This window comes from Lodderomyces elongisporus, chromosome 1 (assembly GCF_030384665.1).
Source record: "Lodderomyces elongisporus chromosome 1, complete sequence".
Lineage (NCBI taxonomy): Eukaryota > Fungi > Ascomycota > Pichiomycetes > Serinales > Debaryomycetaceae > Lodderomyces > Lodderomyces elongisporus.
Genome location: NC_083673.1, coordinates 190,926 through 214,651, shown reverse-complemented (window position 1 = coordinate 214,651; position 23,726 = coordinate 190,926). Strand labels below are relative to the sequence as shown.

The 23,726-nt window shown below is 37.3% G+C and overlaps 9 protein-coding genes and 1 non-coding gene across 10 annotated transcripts; 4 read left to right on the top strand and 6 right to left on the bottom strand. All coding sequences in view use genetic code 12, as the record gives it.

The window, feature by feature from the left end:
• The first annotated feature begins 717 nt into the window (after positions 1-717).
• PVL30_000064 lies at positions 718-820 on the top strand. The gene has a single exon. It is a non-coding gene; the product is annotated as a tRNA-Leu (tRNA).
• A 1,088-nt stretch (positions 821-1,908) lies between these two features.
• On the bottom strand, positions 1,909-4,323 carry PVL30_000063 (uncharacterized protein; the record flags this gene model as incomplete). The annotated part of the gene is made up of 1 exon (XM_001527495.2): positions 1,909-4,323. One exon carries the CDS (start codon positions 4,321-4,323, stop codon positions 1,909-1,911), a length of 2,415 nt encoding a protein of 804 aa, XP_001527545.1.
• Positions 4,324-7,747: 3,424 nt separating this feature from the next.
• PVL30_000062 (uncharacterized protein) lies at positions 7,748-9,127 on the bottom strand (the record flags this gene model as incomplete). Its single annotated transcript, XM_001527494.2, has 1 exon — positions 7,748-9,127. One exon carries the CDS (start codon positions 9,125-9,127, stop codon positions 7,748-7,750), a length of 1,380 nt encoding a protein of 459 aa, XP_001527544.2.
• Positions 9,128-10,411: 1,284 nt separating this feature from the next.
• Positions 10,412-12,709, top strand: PRK1 (actin-regulating kinase prk1; the record flags this gene model as incomplete). Its single annotated transcript, XM_001527493.2, has 1 exon — positions 10,412-12,709. The coding sequence occupies one exon, from the start codon at positions 10,412-10,414 to the stop codon at positions 12,707-12,709; it is 2,298 nt and encodes a 765-aa protein (XP_001527543.2).
• A 133-nt stretch (positions 12,710-12,842) lies between these two features.
• On the bottom strand, positions 12,843-15,575 carry HDA1 (Histone deacetylase hda1; the record flags this gene model as incomplete). Its single annotated transcript, XM_001527492.2, has 1 exon — positions 12,843-15,575. One exon carries the CDS (start codon positions 15,573-15,575, stop codon positions 12,843-12,845), a length of 2,733 nt encoding a protein of 910 aa, XP_001527542.2.
• Positions 15,576-16,500: 925 nt separating this feature from the next.
• Positions 16,501-17,433, top strand: PMU2 (phosphomutase; the record flags this gene model as incomplete). The annotated part of the gene is made up of 1 exon (XM_001527491.2): positions 16,501-17,433. The coding sequence occupies one exon, from the start codon at positions 16,501-16,503 to the stop codon at positions 17,431-17,433; it is 933 nt and encodes a 310-aa protein (XP_001527541.2).
• Positions 17,434-17,749: 316 nt separating this feature from the next.
• PVL30_000058 (uncharacterized protein) lies at positions 17,750-18,736 on the top strand (the record flags this gene model as incomplete). The annotated part of the gene is made up of 1 exon (XM_001527490.1): positions 17,750-18,736. The coding sequence occupies one exon, from the start codon at positions 17,750-17,752 to the stop codon at positions 18,734-18,736; it is 987 nt and encodes a 328-aa protein (XP_001527540.2).
• Positions 18,737-18,867: 131 nt separating this feature from the next.
• Positions 18,868-20,331, bottom strand: MRS2 (magnesium ion transporter; the record flags this gene model as incomplete). Its single annotated transcript, XM_001527489.2, has 1 exon — positions 18,868-20,331. The coding sequence occupies one exon, from the start codon at positions 20,329-20,331 to the stop codon at positions 18,868-18,870; it is 1,464 nt and encodes a 487-aa protein (XP_001527539.2).
• Positions 20,332-20,666: 335 nt separating this feature from the next.
• VMA4 (V-ATPase V1 sector subunit E) lies at positions 20,667-21,476 on the bottom strand (the record flags this gene model as incomplete). Its single annotated transcript, XM_001527488.2, has 2 exons — positions 20,667-21,326; positions 21,456-21,476. 2 exons carry the CDS (start codon positions 21,474-21,476, stop codon positions 20,667-20,669), a joined length of 681 nt encoding a protein of 226 aa, XP_001527538.2.
• Positions 21,477-21,889: 413 nt separating this feature from the next.
• Positions 21,890-22,744, bottom strand: CRC1 (carnitine transporter; the record flags this gene model as incomplete). Its single annotated transcript, XM_001527487.1, has 1 exon — positions 21,890-22,744. One exon carries the CDS (start codon positions 22,742-22,744, stop codon positions 21,890-21,892), a length of 855 nt encoding a protein of 284 aa, XP_001527537.1.
• Between the last annotated feature and the right edge of the window lie 982 nt (positions 22,745-23,726).

Sequence of the window (23,726 nt, the reverse complement as noted above, 5' to 3'; positions counted from 1 at the left end):
GTAGGTTATTTAAGCCTCGTTTCTCTTTTCTTTTTGTCTTCTTCTTCTTCTTCGTCCTCTCTTTAACCAGCACAAACTACATTTAATTAGAGCTTTGCAATTTGTCTGGAATTAACCTATAATTTTACAAATGACAAGAAGAACTTGTTCTCGTGAATACAAAGAAATTCAACAACTACATGTATCGCTTATAAAGTTTACAATTATCTTTTTGAAGGGTTAACTTTTATTTAATCAAAATATGTGCCTGGACAGCTCTTTGTCAAACTTTTTCGTTTGAAATACTGAATGAATGTATTTCTTCCATATTCAATGGAAACCTCCCCCTACAGTACTATAGCAACAAACAATCTCAAAAGGTTTAGTTATATAGCAGAATTTTGGTTTATTTTAATTGTTTTGTTGGTAAACTAAATTTCAATTCATTGTTAGCGAATTGAGTTGAACCAAATTGGATTGAAGCTCCTTAAGACATTACTCAAATGTACTATATACTTTAAAATTATTTTCCTTTCTTCAAAGCAAATCACTTCCTTGAAACAGTCTTGCTAACTCTAACTTTATATTTAGTCAGAATGAAATTGAAATTGATGAAAAAAAAAAAAAAGAAAAAAGAATTTGGATAAAAGTAGAAACCTTTTGCAGAACAAAGTACCAAAAATTAATATACAGTTTTTGCACTATTAAATAACCTGAAACTTTGTTTTGTACGAAAATGGATGGATGGCCGAGCTGGTTTAAGGCGTCAGGGTAAGGTTAATATCTTTACCATACTTTCCTGATCTCTTCGGAGGCGCGAGTTCGAATCTCGTTCCATTCATTATTTTTTTTACTTTTTTGTTTTCTTTTTTTTGTATCTTGGAATGAATTTACTATACCTTTATTTGCAAAATATTAATATCAACTTGAACATCTAATAGATATTTTCGTAAATTTGTGGGGGTGTGAGATGGTACTAGTTCAATGAAGCAATTGATTTAAAGGTTTTGTTCTGTGTGTGTATAATTTCTTTGTTGTTGCTGATTTATAGCACAATTTTTTGTTGCAAATATCGACCAAAAAAAAACAGAAAAAATTAGCACACACGTGATAATTATTGTCACTCAGGTGAACTGAAACTTTTTATATAAAGAATCAAGTAGGGAAGATTATCCTATCATATACCATTGATCCTTAAATAAATTGATACAATGGTAGAAAACAGTCTTTGAACCCAAAGTTTTTACTCAGGTGCTAGTTGTTGTTGTAATTTTTATTCCTTGCACGAATCTTTTGAGTTTTATTTCAGCTTGAAAAATAGTCATTTTTCTAACCAAAATACTACAGTTTATAAATCACCAAAATACCAAATACAAACTATAAAGACACCCAGAAGAACACCAACTGTCATAAAAGTCATTAAGTTCGTTTTTTGTATTTTTTTTCTTTTTCTTTTACTCTTTCCTTGTTCTTTTTCCTTGCTCTTTCCCATACATTTGCTTCAATGTACTGCAAAGATTTATCTAGGTTTATTGTCAATTGCGCAACGTACACTTGAAATACTTGGAGACTTGCCATGGCTACCAATTTCTTTGAAATTGCGCTCGAGCCTCACCTAGTTCTTCACAAGTCTTATCGTCTATCAAATATCATCAAGATTCACCAAATCTATTAGACACCACACAACTGGTACCATCATCAAATGCCACACAAAACGAACAAACACACCAAATAATAATAGTAAATGAAAAAAAAAAAATCAACAGGTATCAAAAATCAAAACAAAAAAAAAACAATACTAAATCATAAACTATGTACTACAACCTTACGCATAAATATTACTATTACTTTCTCTTTAAATAGATGCCACAAAAAGCAAAATATTCACCTCCTCTCCTCCCTCCCCACCCAAAAAAAAAACAAAGGACTTTACCAGCTTGAAGGACCAAATGATTCACCTTCAGCTAATAATTTTCTGATATTCGTGGTAACTTGGTAATCCACTGTGCCTTCAACAACATTATTACCCCACCAAGATGGGAAGTTAGTCAATGTCAAGCCCAAGGCCAATGACAAGATCAAAGAACTCCAGGCCAAACCAATATCCAAACCGGCTGATAAAGAGTAGTTGTACTTTGTCCACCAGTGGAAGTACTTTCTCTTGATAAACCATCCAAAGAACAAACCAACCATACAGTATGAAGTATAGTTGTATGGGGTTGCTGGTGGAATAAGTCCGGTACCGGAAAAGAAGACTGGCCAGTGCAAGTACTTGACTAAACTGTTTGGCCATTTTCTCAAGATCAACCAGTTGATTATTGGAAGCACGGCACCAACAATAAAGAAGAATAACAATCCATAGTACATTTGTCCACTGGAGAATTGACGTTGTGGGCCAATAACACCCCAGATAATGGAGGCATTGAAAAACACCTTTGCACCAGGACAAGTGAAACTAGAAGCTTGTTCTGGAGTACACAATCCATCAACTGCACCGTAAGCCCATCTCATAACCGCAATTTGAACAAAACAGGACCAAATAGCAGCAACAAATTGGGAAAAGAACAAGTTTGTTGGTGAAATCTTCATGTAGTGGCCCAACTTCATATCTTGAGCAAAAGTGACTGCTTGGTTATTGGTGATGTAACCAAATGTCTTGAAGAACATCATGGCAATTGGTTTACCTGGTAACATGTAACCAATAATGAATTCGGTAATGACATTCAAACCAACAGCAATGTTTGTTCTTGCATAGATAATTGCAACTGGCAACAAGAAAAAGAGTGCAATACCAAGAGCAATAATCAAACACCAAACTGGCATTTCAGTGTTCCAGCACCTAATAGTAACAATTGATAATGCAAAGAAAATCAAAAAGGAAATAAGAAACCACCATTCGGGAACCCTTTTGTAACGTGACATTAATCTGTTGTGGACATCGGGTCTTTCCTGGACTCTAAATTGGTCAATCATTTCTTGTCCGTGGAACAAGATGGTGTGAACAATGGTAGCAGTCATTGATGCAAATGATAAACCATATGATATGGCAAAAGTAGTGGACAAGAACAATGGTGAGTATTTCTTGTACTCTGCTTCATTGAAACTTAATGTCTTTGGGTCAACAATTCTACTCACATTATAAGTCTGCTGATATCTGTCAAATGAACCCGAAGAGGAGATTGGCAAGTAGTCACCGTACCATGTGTTTGAGAATGAGATTGCTGGAACAATAATCCAGAAAATAACAACCATGGAGACAAAAATCGTGGCAATTGTTCCTGCTGGTGGAATCAATGGAGAGCCAACGTAACCAGCAATTTGGTTCCAGTCCAAGGCAACCATGTTTGGAATCATTCCCAAACCCGAAGAGGATCCAAAGACTTGGTTAATAACCACATTGTTTGGCTTAATCCAACAGATCCAACTAAAGTATGAAAGACCAGTCCAGATATATCCTGGGAACCAATAGTATAAGAAACTAGCAATGAATGCAATCAAGAAAAACCACAAACGGGAGATTTTCCAGCCGTTGGCAGGATGGTTTTCGTTAATGTGCATATTTGTTAAAAATGTACAAGTGACCAAATTTTGTGGCCAAATAGCCGAGGGACTTTCAACGACAAATTTTCTAATTAAACCACCCATGGAGAACCCAATCATATTTGTTGAAAGGATAGCAACAAGGGCAAAACCGACACCGAAATCAATATTGTAAAACTTGTTCATCGAGACCAAGATATCTGTTGCATAAGCTGCACCACCATTGAAAGAGGCATTAGCCATAATGGTAATAATTGCGTGTTCCTTGATGTTGAAAGGACCAGGGTTTAATGGGAGACCAAAGATTTTCCAGTTTGGCATACCCCATGCCCAGAACCTACCCATGGGGTAAGCCAAGATCGAGGTAACCATTGTTGTGATTGTGATTGTTGGTGCGTGAAGCGAAAAGTACATGTTCATTGCTGAACCAATGGTTGTCAAGATCAAACCCAAGGTCCATCCTCTAATGGTTGCTTGGGGCATTTCAAAGTCATCGGTACTTGGCACAGCAGCTCTGACTTCTGGGTATGGAGAATCGTCTTCCACATGGATACCGGCGTAATCATCATCAATAATGTCTTGGATCATGCGAGAAGAGACTGGGTCGAATTCCTGTGATTTCGATGCCACCAATTCCAAGTCTGGTTCTTGCTTTCTGTCTGCTTCAAAATCGATGCTGGTTACTTCTTGCTGCACTTGAGCAGCGCCCTTTTCATTCAAGTCGTGGACACCAGTGCCGTATGCTGGGTCAGAGCTAGAAGAATCACCACCACGATGTTTCAAAACGCTCCTGATTTTGTCCATCTTAGCAGTTTTCTATCTCCGTTTCTTTCTTTGTTTATGTTTATGTTTATGTTTATGTGCTGTTGCTGTTGTTGTTATCTTTATCTTCTTCTTCTTTAGCTAGAGATGTATAGATATTTAGAAAAGAAGAAGAACAAGAAGATTGCAAAATTTATTTCATCAGATAAATATCTAGGACATTCTGATCTTATATATATATATATATATATATATACATCTACTTGTACATTTTTAACATACATGTACCTTTGCAAATGCTCTACTCATGATGGAACCTGTTATCGGATGACGACGATATTATTGTGTAGGCTCCAATTTCAAAATTGTTTAAATTTCATGCACAAAATGTTAATTGAGGGCATTTCTTTTTGTTCTTTTTTTTTTTTTGGTTTTTTTTTTGTTTTATTATGCAAAAAGACAATCACTCCCCACCCTCCAAAGATTCCGTTATCAGTTGAGGCAATTTGTGCCAATTGCCATTTACTGTGGTGGCTGTTTTTCTACCTATTACTTTTGTAGATTGGGGAAAAGTTAAATCAACATTGGGGTTGTGAGAGGAGATAAAGAAGACAACGGTGAAGACGGTAGGTGATAGAGAAGTGTTGGTCGGAGATGACAAGATCGAGCAATCAGCAACCGCGAAAGGGCAAAGAATAATGTAACAACAACAACAACAACTGCTACTGCTACTACTACTGCTACTATTACTACTACCACCACCACCACTGGTGTTGCTTCTGCTGCTGCTCCCATAGTATTACTATGACTCTGATTGAAAACGTTTTTTTTCTTTTTTCCAATTTATGTATTTCTTCAACCTCTTACGAAGTTAATATATCAAAATCGAATTAGTCAACCCTCTCTTTCCTTCTCGATGCCTCAACCTCCCGCCTGTCTCCTCCACTTCTTTTTCTTTTTGATTTTTCCATTTCTCCGCTCGACTGGCACGAATGAAAAATAATAGTCACTGATTATGCACCCTTGGAAGTTTTGTGATCCTTATAGTTCAGATTTTCCTGATTTTTCTTGGTTTTCCCTTTCTTTTTCTTTTTCTTTTTCTTTTTTTGGAAGAGTCATTGGTCCTTTGTCCTATGTGCTTTGTGCTTTGTGGTTTTTTGTTTTTTTTTTGGTTCAACTTTTAACTTTTGGTACTTGATGTTTGATTATTTCCACTGTTCCTTCCAAGATCCAAAAGAAAAAAAAATGGTTTACGAACTTTTCCACTGGATCTCTTGCCCAGCAAAAAAAACAAAGAAACAAACAAAGCTGTCAAAGTTTCATATCCTTTTGGTTCTACTAGAAAAATGAAAAAAGAATAAAGAGAAGAAAAGTTGTGAAGGATTAGAGGTTAAAGGGAGTAAACTTATGCTGGTAAGAAATTGGGATTAAACAAAAAAAAAATTAAAAGAAGTGAAACCCTTTGATAAAGGAGTACTTATGTATAAGCAAACTAACCCTGTTTCTTATTCGTTTCCTTTTCCTTTTTTCTTTTTTCTTTTTTAATTTTGTATATTATAAAAAAAAAGCAAAACAAAATTTGAATGCAAAGGCTTATACTTTTCACTTATCAGTAATGAATTTCATTGGCTTGCTTGCAGAGACAAAGACAAATACAAATACAAAAATTATGAATGGAAAAGGAAGAAGAAAAAAAAAGGACTACTGGAATTGATGCCGTGCCTCTGAAAGGTGTCAAAAAGGATTTACCATTTTCCAATTTTGGAAGCAGCGCATCTCTTAGAGAGAACAAAAAAGAAAGAAAAAAAGAAATGTGACATCTTTCTTTTTTTATTGCCGAAAAAGAAATTATTTGCAAATTAAAACACAAAAACTGTTTTTTTTTCTAATTTTTTATTATTAGTTTTTCGAATATTAAAAAAATGGAATACGAACAATAGGTTTTTACCAGAAGGAATGCTCTTACAATTACCAAATTAAGTTAAGCGCTGCTACAACATTTCACTCTCACTCATACACTCACCCACTCTATCACTCTGACTCAATATAAGTTTTATTCTTTTTTCTTTATTTTCTTGTTTGGAAACATTTTTTTTTGATGCCTTATGCATGCATGTACATCAGTCCACGAAAATAACAACAACATTCCTACTGCTCCAGCCGCCTTACCATGGTTCTTTTGTTACTTCCCCGGTTTTCGCCCTTTCTTGTCGGGCCATTGGTGACTAATTTATTCGAGACTTTAGTGCCGTAGACTCTATTGTTTTTTCTTTTTTCTTTTTTCTTTTTTTTTTTAAATATTGTGCGCCACATCATTAGTTGGACTATTATTGATCTGGTGCCTAAATGCCTGAACATCAAGGGGCACATACACTTTGTCTAATTTTAATTTGATTTTAATTTTTTCTTTTTATTTTCTGGTGGGGAGCGGGAGGGGGGGTGAAAGAGTTGAGGAGGAGGAGGAAGGAGGAGAAGGGGGAGGAGGAGGAGGAGGAAGGAGGAGGAGGAGGAAGGAGCTAAAAGAAAAGTAGAGATTTCTTTGTATCGTATTGATAAAGGTGTTAGTCACACGCCGATAATTCCTGAGTACTATGTAACTGGATTAGGTATGGCTCTGCTGTGGCACGGTACGGTACGGTACTGTGCGGCGCGGTGCGGTGCGGTGCCGTACCGTAGGATACGAATCCTACTGGAGCAAAGTAGTAGTAGTAGTAGTGAAAGAGTAAAACATATTTTATACACACGCGTTATGCCACACATTAATAAAAATAGGTTGCCACATCTGATAAACAAATTTGCATCAACTAGAGCAAACCAAAAAAATAATAGATAAATGACCAACTAATTTCTTCTTTTCTCTCTTTATTGAAAAAAAAAACAAACAAACAGCCACTCAGCTTCAGGTTCATGTAGATTATACAGATTGAAAGTTATATCTCCTTGGTCCAAAAAAAAACTACCTGCATCACATGTTTTTTGTTCCTTTTTTTTGGCTTTTAATCTTACTTATTATTATTATTATTATTATTATTATTATTTTTGCTTACTCAACGGTTTTTAATTGCCCGAATTATTCACCGAATAAGATTGTTGGAGATAAAAGGTTAAAGATAAGAAATATGAGTTATGAATTGTAATTTACAAGACTAGAAACGTAAACAAGTATCCGAACCGGCGCTTAACCGAATTTGGTTACTATACCCTTGATTATTGATTATACTACTTGTTACTACAGTACTAATACTACTAATTATAATAATGAAGAAAGTGATGATAATAATGATGATGATGCAGCAGGGGTATCTGTCTCGACAACAACAATTTCTCTTCTCTTCTTTTCTTTTTTTTTTTCAGACTCTCCTAATTATCAAACCCTTGCCAATCCTCAGAAGTTTCATTATTGTCTTTGCCGTTGTCACAAACTTTCCCATTATCAGCCGCACCATTATTCTTGGCATACTCATCGTTAGCCTCCCCTTTTCACAAAGCACGCAGCAAAAAAACCTATCCCACCATCTTCTTTAGGGTTGGCTCTTACACATCCACCAGCCAAGTCCCTACACACTTGTTCATCCCTTGACATTTTCACAAACTCACTCTCAATACCACGTCTTGGCCATTCTGGTATGACTTTGTCTCTACTAGCCAAGGTCCACCCTTGATTTCGTATTTGCTCGTCCAGCAAAAGATCAATCACAACCCTTTCGTTTTCCTCTGCGTGTATCGAACATGTGGAATACACCACTTTTCTAGCACCGGGAAAAGACAATGCATGTTTCATTATAACAAACTGGAAGGACGCTAGTTTTCGTAACCTCTCCTGGTCAATTGTAGAATCACTCTTTGACTCCTCACTATTTTCATCCATCGCCCTTCCAAAAATTCCTGATCCACTACACGATGGATCAACAATGAGACCAGTGACATCGGGGAAATCTTCAGGATTTATCGTAGTAAAGTCCTTGTGCGTGATTTGCACAAGTCTTTTCCGATTCTTACCAGTAGCTTTTTCACACATGGTGCGGAGAATGGCTACTCTCTTGGCATCCCGTTCAGTTGCAAAGACAACTGAATCTTCACCTTGCGGCAAATATGCTGCTGCATGCGTAGTCTTATTCCCAGGAGCAGAGCATGCATCCATAACTTGCTTGTGTACATCATTTGGATCTTGATTCAAAATATGAGCCGGGAAACAAGAAGCTCGATCTTGAATAATCACTTCACCCAACTTATAAGCCTCCTGAGCCGAAAGTTTTTCCTTTGGATGTATACCATACAAATGTGGTATATAATCATCCGAATATATGAAACCAGGACTCGTGAGTTCCGCAATTGTGTTTACTGGCTGCAATTTGGCAAAGAATGGATGCTTTTTAAAGAAACGATCCTTATCGATCTTGATTGTATTGATTCTAAACCACCGCACTGGTGTTTCATCTTCACTTGAATCCTTTGTAGGTAGCTCACTCACAGCTTTGACCTTATACTTGAGCTTAAGTTTAATAAACTCTGCCTGTAGTCTAGTCTTGTTTGCCAAAAACGCATCTTTGATTGGATGTTTTCCACTCTCGATCCTACCACGCGGACTGAATAACAAATCATGGATCAATAATCGTAAAAGCTCATCACTAATTCTTACTTTTCCACGAGCAATCTCTTGCTTGACTTTTGACTTCTTGATGATCTGATCTATATAGTCTTTGAATTTAATGGTTGAGTAGACAAGTGCAAACACGTGTTTCGGAGAACTGGTTAATCTCTTATCATTGAATACTCGTGATTGTAAACTCCCACTAGCCTTGTCATTCTGTTTAAGAAACCTTTCGGCTTCAAAGTAGAGTTTCATCTTGATAGTGGAAATAGGAACGATGACTATGCAAGTGTTTAGTTGCAAAAGTACAGAATAAAAAGAAAAAAAGAATGGAGGAGGAAGAGGAGGAGAAGAAGAGAAAAAAAAACAGCAGAAGATCTCCTCGGAAAATTAATTGCGCTTTTGGTGATGAGGCTCAAATTTGTTAGCCATCCTTTCTCTACATTTCCATCCACCCCTCTTCCCCATCTCTCTTTCTCGCTCTGTTCACACCCTTAACGAGCATAGGGATGTTTGTGGTGTACGCTGGTATTGATAATTGCGTTTAGAAACAAAAAAACGCAAAAATAAATATAAAAGTTTACAAGACCAGCTATTGCAAGAAGAGTAAATATGGATATAGAAATGGTTGAAATATTTGGTTCAGGACTGTGGTTCGATATGGGGAATTGACAACCCTTTCATACAACCTTTTGAAAAACAAAATAGTGAAGAAAAAGACTTGAATCAATAATAAAAATCGAGTCTAATACTCCGCCTCTTGTCGTAACCCATGAATGACGAGTATGGAACATATCTACAATTGCTCCACAGAATGGGACAAAGAGGAAGGGGGGGGGATAGGTGAACAAGGACGGAACTGTAAAATTAGAACAAAAAGGATGTAGCCAAGAAAACAGCTAAAACAGTACAAGACCTCTACTCGATTCGTAACCATTTGACAAAACAGTTTTCCAAACTTTTTCATCATTCCAAAAAAAAAAAAGAAAGAAAATGAAAAAGAAGGAGTAGTTGAATCAGAAAGAATAAGAAAAAGAGATCATGATTGAAGCGACATCATGAAAATTTTGTGCAGTGGAGCAACTCCGATCAATTTCTTCAGTTTTATCTGTCCGGGTATTTCCTCTCATTTTTCCCATACGTATATATTTATATATATATATATATTTTTTTTTTTTCTTCCATTTTAATTTTGTGCCCCAGACGAAAACTGAGATCACGGACACTGACTGATCAAAGTCAAAGAAAAGGAGTCTCTCGACAACGATTGCAAAAAAAAAAACACATATTAGAGGCAAACAAAAAGTTATCACCAGCATTCAATAGTCAGAGTTTTGTTACAATAGCTCTACCCAGTGCCAAAAACACATGCAGTGAACTTCACTCGGTTCTTATATCTATTTATATATATATATATATATATAATTTTTTCTTTTGACAAACTTTCATTTTTCGTTCGATATATTTTTATAAAAATTACAAGTAACAAGTAACAAACAACAAGCAAAAAGTAACAAACAGACCAACATATATTGATCAATGCCACAGCCACCTGCCAATGCGTTCCAGCAGGGGACACGTTTAAACGTTGGTACACACAAAGTTAGCATCATAAAATATATCTCTGCAGGGGGCTTTGCAACCGTCTACACATGCAACATCGAACCATCCTTCCAAGGCTCCAACATTGCCTGTCTAAAAAGAGTCGTCGTACCAAGTAAGTGGCAGTTGAGTTTATTGCGGCAGGAGGTTGACGCCATGAGGCGATTGAGAGGGAATAAACACATTGTGTCGTACATCGATTCGCACGCAGCACGATTGAATACCGAGAATGACGTGTCCAAGGAACAACAATATGAGGTGTTGTTGCTCATGGAGTATTGTGAAAACAATGGGTTGATTGACTTTATGAATACGAGATTGGTCAACAAACTAACCGAAAAGGAGATAATCGATATCATGTACCAAGTCACGATTGGGGTTGCAATGTGCCATCACCTAAGACCACCTTTGATCCATAGGGATATCAAGATTGAAAATGTGCTTATAGACTCAAATCATGTATTTAAACTATGCGACTTTGGCTCCTCGGTCAATTACATGCTTCCACCAAAGAATCCTCTGGAATTGCAATTGATGAAGGACGATTTGATGCAGCACACTACTCCACAGTATAGGGCACCAGAGATGATTGATTTAACAAAAGGATTTCCTATCGACGACAAGCTGGATATATGGGCGTTGGGTGTATTTCTTTATAAATTGTGTTATTATACAACACCATTTGAGCTGCCAAATCAAACAAGTATGCAGGATTTGGAAAGGTGTATACTCAATTGCCATCAAACCTTGCGATTCCATGATCAACCAGGCTCGATGTTCTCAAGTCGTTTGAAAAATATCATCAAAGTATGTCTTCGCGCTGATCCACGAAGAAGACCTAATGCCTTACAGTTGTTAGGAGAGATTGCTCAGATGAGAGGCGACTCTGGAGTACCAAATGTCGTACCTACTAGTGTATTGGAAGCTAGAGAAAAACCACAACAATTGTCACAACAGCCATCGCAACTGGTACCACGACAACCATCCAAATCACAAGCACAACTACAAACACAGCCAAAGAAAGAGCCTATACTGGAAGCAAAGAAGTTATCTCCTCAACCACCACCACCACCACCAACATCACTGAAACCGACTGCTGATGCTTTTTCCACTCTTGACAAGAGCAAGTTCCTCAACAAACTTGATTCCAAGATCGAAACAAAACATATATCACCATTTGAACTGGAACCTATCCCATCACCAAATCGTCCATTAAGTGCTTATTTTGATAGTGGTCACAAACATAAAATATACTCACAGGGCAACAAATCCAGTCCTGCTGTTCAGGACCTAGTCAGACGCGAATTACAGAAAGGATACAAGGTGGCCGATTTGGGACCACAAAGCACATTGGAGTTTTTAAAGACTAGAGAAAACGAGAAGGAAGTAGAGCGAAATGAGAGTGGGGTGAAATCTGCATGGAATACTTTGCGGAGAATCAGCACTGGTGGAAGTACAAATAATGGTGGTGGTGGTGGTGATGGTCGTAGCGGTGGTATCAGTGCAAACAATACTGGTGCATCGGAAAAGAGTTTGAGAAGGAGAAGTATTCGTGAAGTGCTTACTGGAAGTCGAAGATCATCTGACGAAAATGTAAAGAATACAAATTCGAAAACACAAACTCATACGCAAGACCAAGTACAGTTGAAGACACAATCTCAAGCACAAGAACATCGCGAAAAAGAAAATTCCATACAAAAGAGAATGCAGGCATTGCTTGAACAAAGTGAGAGACCAAATGTTAAGAAAACCGCTCTGGGGTATGGAAAATTCACTGATCGAAACGTTGCTGATGACATAAATTCTATCAATGAAAGTCCATATAGCAAATCCCTGTACAACAAAAAACCCCAACACCAGCAACACCAGCAACACCAGCAACAAAATCATCAACATAACTCTCTGCTTCTGCACCTGCATAAGCACAAGCATAAAAAATTGTCTCCTCCAAAAGTGCCTGTCAATTTATCATCCACTAGGAAATCGTTGCTGCCAGAGTCTTCCATTGGTCTCAACAAAAAGATACCTCCTCCAAAACCAAAGAAACCTCCTACAAAACCAAGAAAGCCGACTTTTCTCAAAACAACCGGCAACGATGGAGCAGAGGAAGAAAGAGGCAAAGTTGGAAATGATGAATTGTTGGAATCACGCCGGTTGAGCGTGGAAGAGTTGTCAATTCCAGATATCGACGACTTGGAGAAACAATTTGCAAAGAGATTTCCTAGCTACGTGTAACTTTCTTTTACTTCAATCTTTTTTCTTTTTTTTTTCAATAAAAATAAATTAAAATCTTTCAATTTCCTTTTATTTTTTAACTCTAAATTTCAGTTTCTTTGTACTTTTTTTTTTCACTCAGTTTCTTTAATCTTTATTCGTCGGAACTGGAGTAATCCTCAATACTATCTAAAATATTATCCACACCCTCGTCAAACTTTTCGTTAATCACATCAAACAATCCGTCTGCCTTGGCCTTAAGAACTCTTCCAAATTTTCTTCTTGGTTTCTTCAACTCTTCGCCGCCATTTGCATCATTGCTACTTGTTGAATTACTACTGTTATGGCCGTGGTTTCCATTTGAAGTACTCCAACATTGATTATAACAACTCGTGAAAATTGTTGAATTGTGATAAAACCAATCCACCATGCTTTCATCCATTACTGGAACAATCGGTTTCAATTGTGTTCTGTTTAAATATGCGACAGTGAATTTCACCAAGTTCTTAATCTCCTGTGACGGACGTTTACTAAACAAATGGACTATGCTCTGATATGCATCACCAAATCCAACAAAGATAACTTTTTTCAACTGCTGGAAATAAGCAATGTAGTTGTCCCATATGTAAAGGAGAAGCTCTTGTGCAAAAATTGTAGGGTTATAAGAAGATTCATGCGAATATGAAAGTCCTGGAATTGGTAATTGAAATGATGGAATGTTGATGTCCATGTACCCAATCTTATCAGTGTTATCCAGGTCTTTTTCCTTGGCTACTTTGTCCATTATCTGAAAAAGGGGCTGCTCTAATACAATAGTGGAATTGCTTTCAATAACACCATTAGTTGGGTTGATATATGCCCATAGCTCTGGTGGGTCATGAATAGTTATGATTACGGTAGAGCACTCATAAATATCTGGACTCGCCATCACAATATCATCGGCTTGATCAGGGATATCACATGTGAAGCTAGATTGCTTATGATCCTTAGCTTGATGATTGACGATTGGAATGTTGATAAATTCTCTTTTGGCAAACGCTTCTGCGTTTTGATGCGATCGAATTGGATCCGAAATGTTTGTGAGTTTGTATCGTTCTTTATCTAGATCAGGAAGATCGTATACATCATCAAATGTAGTCTTTGTTACACCATGGCTGAGACATTCCCAGAACCTCGATTGTATTTTTATTACCTCATCGATTACTTCAATGGTGTCTGGATGTGGTTGCTGCTTCACAGTATTTTCAGGTGGCTCTCCAATGAGCACTTTTGCCACGGCCAATGCACTTTCACTGATAGAGTCGAGGTTATATCCACCCTCAAGTATAACTGCGAGTTTCCCCTTTGCGATACCTTTGAGCATGTGTGTCATGTATCCATAGCCTGCAGGGCTAACATGACACCCGCCAATAACATCACCATCTGCAGCATCGAATCCTGAGCTGACAATGATCAAATCAGGGTCAAATTCTAGAATTGTGGGGATAACAACTTTGTTGAATGCATAAACATAGTCACCATCCCTCATTCCAGCGGTTCTCCATGGGATATTGATGTTATATCCTTTGCCGGCACCTTCCCCTACTTGGTCTGCACCACCATATTTTGTACCAGGATAAAATTTACCATTTTCATAACGATGTAGCGAGATGTATAGTACTCTTGGATCGTCGTAAAATGATTTTTGTGTACCATTTCCATGATGAATATCCCAATCTAGAATAACAATTCTCCTTACTGATTCTGGGTACGATTTAAGGATGTTTTTTGCCGCAACAGCAACATTACTGAATAAACAAAATCCACCAGGGTCATCTGGTTCGGCATGGTGGCCAGGTGGTCTCACTGCGGCCAATGAGTTCTTGACTCTGCCTTCAATGACGGCTTTGCATGCTTCAATGGTTCCACCACAGGATAACTTCGCTGAAAAGTAGGAATCATTATTGACGTATATCGAGTCTCCGGTTGCTGTTTCTCTCAATAATTCGTCCTTCGTCATTGTTTCTGTAGATTGAATGTGCTCGAGGTGTTTTTCAGAGTGTACTTCCAAAATCTCTTCTATAGTTGCCTCTCTAATGGGGATCTTTTCAATAAAGGGTCCCAATTCATCTATTCCTGAAAGTGAAGGATCCTGGACCAAGCCCGCCTCGGCAAGTCTTTTGTAGATTCTATAGATACGACGTGGATCTTCAGGGTGAGGGTCGGTGTATTCAAAGTATGAGGTGAATATTTTAGCATGATACCTCATTCGAACGTCGTAGACTAAACCAGTCTTGAGGGGAGTATAAAACAATTGAGGTTTTGACGGCTGCACTATAACTGGACGTAGTTTTGCAGGTGCCGGCGATAATGAATCTATCTTACCATTACTTTGTTCATTGCCGTTACTCTGGTCAGTTTCAAGCTTGATTTTCTTTGTTGCAGGTTCGACAACATCTGTATCTACAAGTTCGTCTCCGTTGCTGTTGCTGTTGCTGTTGCTGTATTTGTTTCCGTCTGCGTTTGCGTCTGCATCTTGTTCAGTTTTCCTTTTTGTTTCTCTTTGAATTTCAGTTCCAGTTTCAGTTCCAGTTTCAGTTTCAGTTTCAGTTTCAGTTTCAGCTTTCGTTTCAAATTTTGCTCCCTCTTCCATATCCACGTCAAGGCTATCTTTGGTGAGTTTTTCAGGCAGAATGTCTTCTTCAACTTTAATATCCACTGCTGGTTCAGTTTTAACCACAACCGGTTCACTTTTCAACTCGACCTCCATCCTATCTAGAGCGTGTGGTGCATTCGGTTTAATGTCTCTCATTGATGCATCAAAATTGATCTCTTCCTTTTGCACGGCGGGATTTTGTTGCAACTTGGGAGACTTGTTTTCTGCAGCCTCGATATTATCAGGCTCCATCTTTAACCGGCAAAAAATTTATTTTCTTTTCCAACTGTCTAAGCTATTATAATAATCCAGTCTTATGTTCTTTCCTTTCTCCAATTCTATGTGTTCTTCAAGTTCCCGTTTTTTTGTATTTTTATATTTTTATTTTTATTTTTTCAATTTTCCAAAATTTATCTCTTCCTAGTTAATCTTCTTCTGTTTCTATTTTCAATTTGAATACGCGTTGGATTGTATCAACAAAATGCTGGTTGTTAAATGTGTAAGCCAGTTTATGAGTGAGAGTGTTAAATTGTGAATGTGTGTGAAAGAGAGAGTGTGTGTGGGTGTATCTCTGTCTGAGTGGAAAAAAAAACCAGAAAGCAAAGAGAGAAAGAAGAAGCAGAAAAAAAAAAAAATAATAATAATAATAAAAAAAAATGTACAAGGCGGAAGAGTTAATCTCAGATTCGGTTGCGGAACGAGAAATCCTCGACTGAGCAGCAACAACAGCAACAGCAAAAATAACAACAATAACAATAATACCGGCGAAGAGTACATTTTTAATTTACACTCTTTCGATAAAGTCGTAAATCACTTAATAGAGATGAATAAGTAGATACGATCAGTTGGGAATTGGCAAATTTGCAAATTGTTTTTCCTTTTTCTTTTTTAATTGAAATTTTTCAATTTTTTTTTGGGGGATTTTCTGTTTTATGACAGGTTCGGAATTTGGTCGGCAGAATAGCGCATCTTTCTCAAATTCGGCAACTACCTCTATGAGTCAAAGTGTTGGATGGGTTTAGGTAAAGACAAAAAAAAAACAAACAAACAAATATTCACTACTGTTTAAATTAACTAAATTCTAGATTAATTTGAATCTTTTATATATATTTTGTAATTTGTATCTTTTCATAAAAGGAAAGTTGCTCAATATGTTTCCTTTTCAAATCAACTTTCAATGTCCTTGCTAATTCCTAATAGCAACGATCATCATGACGCTTATGGCGACTTGGACGAGGATGAAAAGTATCGTGCTGCATTGAAAGAACAGCAAGAGTTCACTTGGTCGTTTTCACCGGTATTGGGTTTTTTCAAACAAACCGATCCAGAAACTAATGACATGGAATTTAGATACACACAGGAGGATTTTGGAATCCTTAAACCATGGAGCAAGATTATTGCAGAGTTGGAAGAACTAAATGATACAGCACCAGAGAATGTGCACTATAAACTTGTCTTTTTTGCACGTCATGGACAGGGATGGGCCAATGTCGCTGGTCGCAAGTATTCAAAACAAGAATGGTATGACAAATGGAGATTCTTGGGTACAGATGGCGAGATCACATGGGGACCCGATGCAGATCTCACAGAGTTGGGTGAAAAACAAGCATTGGAGAATCAACAAGCTTGGAAAGAGCAATTAGAGAATAAAGGGGCACCGTACCCCAAGAAATTTTATGTTTCTCCGTTGCAAAGGTCTATCAAAACGCATAGTATAACGTGGAATAATCAAAAGGTCTCGGTGGTTGAGAATTTGAGGGAAACAATTGGATTACATTTATGCCACCGGAGATCCAACAAGTCCGTATTGGAAACAAAGTTTCCTCACTTGAAATTTCCTGATGACTTCAAGGAAGAAGATGAGCAATTCGACTCATGGTCAAGAAGAGAAGAGTTGCATGAACAATTTCTCCGAATTAATAAAGTTTTAGAGAATATCTTTGATGAAGATGAGGGCCACAAAAAGGACGCGGATGTCATATGTGTTACATCACACGCAGGGACCATCCGTGCTTTTATCACAGTGCTTGGACATCGTAAGTTTGTGATACCAACTGGAGGTATGATTCCCATAGTAATTCGTGGGGAGAGAGAAAAGAGAAACCTGTAAGAAATACAAGCTCTTAGATCAGTAATTGATTATTATACTTTTTTACCATTTTTCCATTTTTATCATTTTTTTGAATTTTTTGTTTTTTTTCTGCTTCTGCATTTCCAAACTAATCTCTATTTTCTTTCTTGAAGCTTTTCCTTTTTAGGGAGATTGCGCGGCTCATGTCTCATCTTGAAAAAAAAAAAATATAAACTGCTCTAAAAACACATTGAAGTATAGACTTCATCGGTGATATATATATATATATATATATATTCATATATAGATACACTGATAGATTAACCAATAGTCAGTATTTTCCATTGTCTCAACGATGTCTACAACACAGGTAAAGACAAAGTCCAGTTCGGAGCATGAACAACCAAGCACTAAACGTTCTAAACTTACGGCAACGCCGACCACCAATCCTATAAATCCCGATACACAAATTTCTGAATGCTTTAAAACCGTCACGACAAGATTGTACTTATCTCTTGCACCATCATTCGTCCAGACTCCCATTCTGGGGATCAAACAGCAACATCTTGACCCTCTAATAATGACGTACTATCCTGCAGTCCAAGGTGTTGTGTTAGCCTACACAAATGTCAAATTACAAACTCCCTATGATGCAGATAGCAATTCATACCTCGCCAAAATCGAAGGCTCTTCTCCATTCACGTTTTTTTGGATAAGTGTTGATTTCTTAGTATGGAGTCCCAATGTTGGTGATGTACTTGAAGGTGATATTTACATGCAAACACCATCACATATCGGTTTGCTCATCCACGACGTGTTTAATGCTAGTATCAAGAAACACAATATTCCTCATGATTGGGAATTCCAACACGCACAACAAGACGAAGTAGGTGAAGAAAATGAAGGAGGAGCTGATGAAGAGGGAGCGACTGCTGGAACAAATGGGGGAAGAAAATTTGGCCATTGGGTTGATGCCGAGGGTAATAGTGTTGATGATGCCAAATTGAAATTCACAATCAAGAGTTTGTATACGACTGGTAGAGTTGTTCACATTGACGGAACATTGATCAAGCCTGGTGAAGAAAGGAACTCACAACCAGTGTATAGAGAAAAACTGAATGGTAAGACACAGATAAAGTCAAAATCATCCGCAGGCAAACATATGAAGTTTGCTGATGATGACGATGACGATGCTTACACAAGACAGACTGGAGAAGACGGTGAACCGGTTGTCGAGGTGAAAGATGTGGAAGAGATGCCTGCTTACCTCAGTGAGACTGTTGAAAGTGAAGATAATCAAGTAGTGAACAAGTCTGACTCAGACGAAGTTGAATCAGATTAAATGCTATAGAAGGATTTATTACTCATCTTTTTTTTTCTCCATTCCATATATACATACAGGCACACACATATGTATGTGTATATAAATTTTAAGATTTGTACAGAATTAAAATGTGTTTTCTTAATTTTACTCTAATGTCTAGATTTTTCGTCGTTGATCATCCTCCAGAGCACGTCTTTCTCCCTTTTAGTTGGCCAATGGTATTTCTTTCTATGCGTACCTGATCCAAAGATTAGCTTGTGCAAGAACGAGCGGTCTCTCTTGATAACGTGTTTGTATGGGGTGACACTTCTTGTAGGGTTGTCATTTGTGCCCATGATGGTCAATTTCTGAACCTTGTGCAATTTCTTAAAATTGTACCAAGTAAACAATGCTCCCTGTATGATGGAAAAGACCACGACTGCGCCAAACCCTAAATTGGACTCCTCGATATAGTTTTTCAAATTCATTCCGTAAAATGCAGGCACTAAAGTTGCAACAGTAATACCCAATGTGTAAACAGTGACTTTCAACTCAAACAACATCAAAGAATTACGATTCGCGTCCAAAATAATATTTACGATATCCTCTGTGGCCTTGATATCGTTGAGTAAACTTCCTGCTTGTTGTACAAATTCATCGCACTGACGGTAATAACTCTCAAGGATCATTTCTAAATCTTCATAGTTTTCCAAATCCTCATCAACTTTTGAGTCCAAAATCTCCTTGTTCCATTGAGTGTGCTGTTGTGGTTTTTGCTTTGGCTGGCTCAAGTACATACCTGCGAGGTCTTCGTCATTTTCAAGCAAATCTTCCAAGACATCCCTAATCAATACGGCTTTTTGGTGGAAACTCAGCAACTGTTTCAGTCGAATTAACAATTCTTGTAATTTCTTTCTATCCACTTGATCTTCTAATTCACTCAAAACTATTCCACACTGCTTGATATATAGCCTGATTTCTGCCTCCAAAAAACTCATGACACTCACTAATATACTCTCCAACGCCCGAAACTCGTATGGCATACTTGTGGCATGCGTTGAGTTGCTTTTTAGTTTCTGCTCTAAATCGTACATAAACATGCCCAATTTCGAAGCAACCTCGGGATTCGATGTGTCAAACACCATGACAGAGTCTTGTTGAATAATTGCCTTTATGTATAACAAATTCACCAATATCGCATGTGAGGGACGTATCATAATCATTGGAATCACATCAATCGACGAAGTGTCGATCTTGCGCAAATCTCGAGGGTACAAGTGATTTTCTTTGAGGAATTGCATCTTGGGATACTTCTTAGATACAGCGGTGATATCACCCTTGGAGTTAAATATTGTACAAGAGACATATAAATCGTTTGGCTGGATTGGCTTGAGTTTGTTTAGTAGAATGTGATTATCACCGGTGGTAGAATGCGATTTTGATGTTTGTGATTGCGATGATGCAGAAGAAGAAGGTGTTGCCTTTGGCGATGACGACGACGACGATGACAGCGGTGGCACTGTTGTTGTATTTTTTCGATCTGGTTTTTGCTTATTTGTAGATGTAGTTAAGCATCGAAGACATATCGGTCGACGATATAGGGATTGCAGGGCTTGTCTTATGGGCCAAAGCATTCTCATAGTGTTGTACGTAATGATCTAATGATATATAGCAATGGTTGCAACTGATATAAACAACTGCGAAATTCTTTTGTTCGCGGTGATGAAGATGGTGATGTAGATGATAGTGAGGATAATAATAATTATACTAAGAATATAGCAAACAGAAGAAGAAGAAGAAGCAAAAAAATAAAAAAAAAAAAGAAAATTATGTGTGTTGAGAATATTCTATAGTGTAATAAAATGTGCATTTGCATTTTTTTTTATATATATAGTAAATACTAAGGAAGTCAAAAAAGAGTACATGGTCGTATATAAAGAAGAAAAAAATATATACTCTACTAAGTTATTTAATCAAAGAACTTTCTGGTCTTAGATGGACCAAACAACTCTAGTCTAAGAGCAGGTAAGGCTTCTTCGGAAAGAATCTTTAATCTTTCTTCCAAAGTGTTGTTCACGTCGATTTTGCCACTGCCATTGGTGACGACTACACCACCGGCAATGTCCTTGGATAAGAACTCCTTATCGTCCACAGTGATTTCGACTTTGGTCTTGGATTTCTCTTCGAAATTCTTTGCTGCTTCTTTTGCTGCCTCTTTCGCCAACTCTACGTCCTTTTCTCTAACTCTGATGGAGACTTTCTCCTCTAGCAAAGCCAATACACCTTCTTCAATCAACCCTACCAAAATAGGCTTGTACTTGTTCTTGTCATCAGTAATCTTTTTCAATTCCTTCTCTGCTTCTTCAAATACTTCGTTTAACACTTGATCTTTTTCCCCAAGGATCCTCAACCTTGTTTTGTTACCAATAGTGGATTTTGTAATTTGCTGTGCCAAGCTGGCTTTTTTCAACTTCTGCTCATAAGTAGAATCAATTGCAGCTGTCTCCAATCTTACTGTTGATGCTTTCTCAATTTCATATTCTTCATCTGCCTTTAATCTGATCTCCTTGGCTTTTTCCTTAGCTTCCTTCTCGATGAAGGCTTGCATCTTGGTGAGCTCCGATTTCACCTAAAACATGTTGTTAGTAAAAGAACAAATGCTCAATCATAAAAGAACAAGCAAAAGAAAATGAGACACAATTGAAAAACGCATATTTGTTTCGTCAAGTGAATAGCAAAGAATAGAAATGAAGCATACCTGTTCATCCAGTAACGTCATTGTTGGTATATTTGATCAAGTTTCGTTAACCTAGTTAGTTGTTCAAGCTTATCTTATCTACTTGTGTTTCAACCTGTAGTGTTTAGATTGTAGATTGCGTTGACTGCTGGTCGACAAAACCAGTGCGCGCACACACGCACAAAAAAAAGAAAATACAAATTGAACTACAACAGCCATTTACACACATAATACTTGTATTGGATTGTTTTTTTTTTCTGTATAAAGTATACACATGTATGTATACATATGTATGTATACATTTGTATGTATTTATATACTATTATTTTGTATACGTTTGAGCATATATTCATATATATAAATATATGAATATATAGTTTTAAAATCTATTGAATAAATATTTTCCTCTACTTTCGTCTACGTTCTTATACTCCCACCAAGTCATGCCTTAGCTCCTAAAATGCCTTGTCCAAAGCTTTTCTGGCCACCTCGACTCCCAAGAATGTGGCAGCGTTGGCAGGGAACGATCTAGCCAATGCAGGTCCCACACCTGGGAAAAATGCCTTGATTCCACCTTTAGCGTAAATGTTTTTTGTAACTTGTCCAATTGAGATTGGGACATTTGATGATTGCTGGGTGGATTTGATTGTATCAATGGGGAAGACACCCAACCACATAGCGACACCGGCAAATCCACCTGCAGTCATAATTGCAAAGATACTCAAGTCCTTGCCTGGAGTAGACAACTCTTTTTTCAAGTATTCGTATGTGGCGAAATACAAGGCTGAACCTGGGCCGTCTCTGGCCAACGTAGCAACTGAACCTTTGAAAATGGATCTGATACCGCCAGTCTTGTACATTTCTGCAATAACAGCACCCATACCTTTAGACTTGGCACCTTCTTGGATCTGCATCATCACTTTCACTCTTTCAAATGGAGCTGCAACCAATGTAGTTGGGATAGCACTAATGAAACCGGCAGTAGAGATATCTTTGATTGTGAATTGGTCAGCGGTTTTGCCGGTAAAGCTTCCGACTAATTTCTTACCTACATCATAACCCCAAAAGGACACGGCAAACATTGGGGTGACACCAATCAATGGTGGGAGAACACCTCTATAAAGACCAGTTAACCCATCTTTAGCCACTGTATCTTTAACACATTGGATTGCTGAGTTGTATAAACCAGTTTGTAATCTAACTTTGACCAAATCAAAAGGATGTCCAGTTAGCACCGCACAGATACCACCGAAACCTCCAGCGGCAAAGGATTTAACATTATCTACTAAAGCTGAGTCGACGTCGTCCATTATGAAACAAAGCAAACAAACAAAAAAAATACCAAAAAAAAAAAGGAAAATACCCAAAAAGTAAGTTATATAAGGTGAATGAAGGTTTGTGTATGAGTGTGTTTAGGTAAAACAAATAAGCAAACAAAGAAGGATAGGATGGAAAGAATGTAGTTATTCAGATTCCTGACTTGTTGTGAGATTAAAGTAAGCTTAAACTATTTTGTTGATGAAGTCCCCAAAAAAAAAAAAAAATTGAAAAACAAAAAGTAAGACGATTATCTGAGTTTGGGCACTGGCGCAAGCGATTATATAAATATAGGTAAATTTTTATTTTTTCTGTGCTTTTCCTTTTACGTTTTGTGGGAGGTTTAGAGAATCTGGGGACGATTAAGAGCGCTTATGATAAATAATAAAAAAAAAATTTATTATAAATTATTCAACCTGTAAAATATTGTCGACGTTGTGGGGGAGAGAAAGAATAGAATAGAGGAAAGCAAAAGTAAAAAGTTTGAAAAAAAGGAAGTGAAAGAGAAAAGAAGGTGAAGACCAATTACAAGTTCTGGATAAGCACAATAGCACAGTAGTCTAAGTATTAATATTGTATCCGTAAGCGCATAAGTAACAGTCTGCCTTCTTCGTGTCAATCTGAATTAAAAAGGAAGAGCGTTTTATTTCGTTTCCTTGGGAGAAAATAATAATAAAAAAAACAAACAAACAAAAACAAAACAATTGTCCCTTTCTCTCTTCCATAAGCACACCATCTTGCCCTTTTCTTTTCTTTTCTTTTCTTCCCTCTATTTTTTTGGATCTGAAATCTCACAGTTTGTGCACCTTCCGAGGTTCTATTGCAAATGCATACTGTGCAGAACTTTTCAACCGAGCTTGATTTTGAGAAGAAAATAGAAAAAATAAAAAATTAAATAAAATAAAAAATAATAATATTAAAGACTGAGCAATGAGCTACTTTAATTCTTAGCGTGTATCATAGTTTCGCACACTA